This window comes from Octopus bimaculoides, chromosome 3 (assembly GCF_001194135.2).
Source record: "Octopus bimaculoides isolate UCB-OBI-ISO-001 chromosome 3, ASM119413v2, whole genome shotgun sequence".
Classification (NCBI taxonomy): Eukaryota; Metazoa; Mollusca; class Cephalopoda; order Octopoda; family Octopodidae; genus Octopus; species Octopus bimaculoides.
In genome coordinates, this window is record NC_068983.1 from 24,910,865 (window position 1) to 24,913,107 (window position 2,243).

The window sequence follows — 2,243 nt, forward strand, 5'->3', positions numbered from 1 at the left end:
ATGCGACTGGCTTCTTTCAGTTTCCGTCAATCAAATACACTCACAAGGCTTTGGTCAGCCCAAGGCTATAATAGAAGACACTTGCCCAAAGCACCATGCAATGGGTCTGAACCCGGAACCAAGTGGTTGGAAAGCAAGTTTCTTACTACACAGCCACGCTTGCACCTAGTACTTACCATTTATTTATTTATTTTTTTTTTTGGTTTGCACGATCATTAATGTGTCTAGACAGAGTCGTCACGCCAATATTAATAATACACGCATCAATTCAGTTCCACTTCTTTATTATTAGTCACACAGTTAAATATCTATCCAACTAACTTGCCATTGTTATTCTTCAATCCAAAACATACTCTGATTAGTAGAGCAGAAAGATGTTTCAGCTGTAACCGTCTTAATCAGAGACTATGCTGTTTATTGTGACTTGGGGAGGGGGTGTGTGCTTATAAATGTCTAGGTGTAGTTAAAGAAAATTGGCTACTATTTCTAGCGGGCAGATCCGCCACATTGAGACTCCCACTTTGGCACAGATTTTCTTTAATTCTTTCTATATATAATTTATATTGAAGGCGGTGAGCTGGCAGAATCGTTAGCACACCGGGCACAATGCTTAGCGGCATGTCGTCCGCATTGGTGTTCTGAATTCAAATTCCGCCGAGGTCGACCTTGCATTTCATCCTTTCGAGATCGATGAATTAAGAATCAGTGAAGACCTAGTGTCGATGTAATTGACTAATTCCTTCCCCACAAAATTTCAGGCCTTGAACCTATAGTAGAAAGGGGATTAGTGTGTATGTGTATATATAACGACGACCACTACGTGGACAGTTAATGTGCTAGATGAAGATCACATGTAATGTGTCTAATAAGACCGAACGGTTCTCAAATGAAATTCAGCGAAATACCAAACCGTATGCGGGCAAGACAGTGAAAATTACATAAATAAAAGATTATTATTCGTGGACCGGTTTCGAAATTAATATCCTCCTACCGAAAATATCTGTCTCTCTTCAGCACGAACTGTAAGGAAATCATAATTCTCAGAATCCTATACAAGTTGTTCACCCCTAGAGGCGAACGTGTATATGGTTCTGCTAATTACAACTCAGTGGTAAAATTCAAATGTCTTCGTTTTGGCGCGCTAATTCTGGAAATATGTCTGCAGAAAATGGTTACTGCGTCGCATATATCCACTTTGAGAACTTAGTTATGGTTAATCAAATTAAAACATAGGGTAAAAAATCAGATATTAATTAATATCGATTTATTACCAGGAAGCCAGCACATTGAAAGAATCAGAGAGATTCAGAAAAAATATCTGAGATCTCAGGGGATTAGTGTGTATGTGTATATATAACGATGATCACTACGTGGACAGTTAATGTGCTAGAAGAGGATCACATGTGATGTGTCTACTAAGACCTAATGGTTCTCAAATGAAATATATATATATATGAATAAATATATACAGATAGATATGTATGTACACACACACACCTATATATATAATTAAGATCTATCTATCTATCTATCTAACCATCTATATGCTATTTGTTGTTCTAAACCTTTTCAATCTATTTCAGACTGGAAGGAGTTACGTGGAACCAAATGAAAACTGAGGTAAATTTTGAATTATATAAAAATAACATTATTATTAGTCACAAGATTGTCGAATACGGCTTTGTTATACGACGCCGTATTTTACAATCCTATGAATAATAATAATGGTATTTTTATATAAGCTTATATATATGTAAGGACGACCGTGCGAACTCAAAAAGGAGAAATGGTGACGGATGGAAAAACAGAGGACTCCTTTTATTTAAACGTGTCACACGGTCGAACACAAAAATATATATATCAAAGACGATATATATGGTATGTTATGCTATGATAACATAGATGACCAGTAATGAAAGACCACATTAGATGAATAACAGAGATATTTATTATGGCGTTAAAGATTTATGTCTGTGAGTGAGTGTGAATGCGACATATAATAACATAATCAAAGACAGGCCGTCGTACAAAGAAAAGTATGTATGTGAGTGATACATGTATGTGTATGTGAAATATTACAGCAGAGAAAGAGTCAGTAAATAACACGTGAGCATTTTATACCAGTTCTTGTGTACCCAATAGTATGAGTCTGTATCTGAAGTGAAGGGGCTGAGTGTGGCAGAGCTGATCACTAGTTGTGATGTCGTGGCATCGATGCCGGGCCGTGATTCTTGTTATACAGA

At 36.7% G+C, this 2,243-nt stretch overlaps 1 protein-coding gene across 1 annotated transcript in view; it reads left to right on the plus strand.

The window, feature by feature from the left end:
• LOC106882323 (uncharacterized) overlaps positions 1 to 2,243 on the plus strand; it is an 11,553-nt gene that overhangs the window by 5,620 nt on the left and 3,690 nt on the right. The window contains exon 2 of the mRNA XM_014932965.2: positions 1,584 to 1,620. Within this exon, the coding sequence (XP_014788451.2) occupies positions 1,584 to 1,620 (37 nt within the window). The remainder of the gene's footprint in view (positions 1 to 1,583; positions 1,621 to 2,243) is intronic.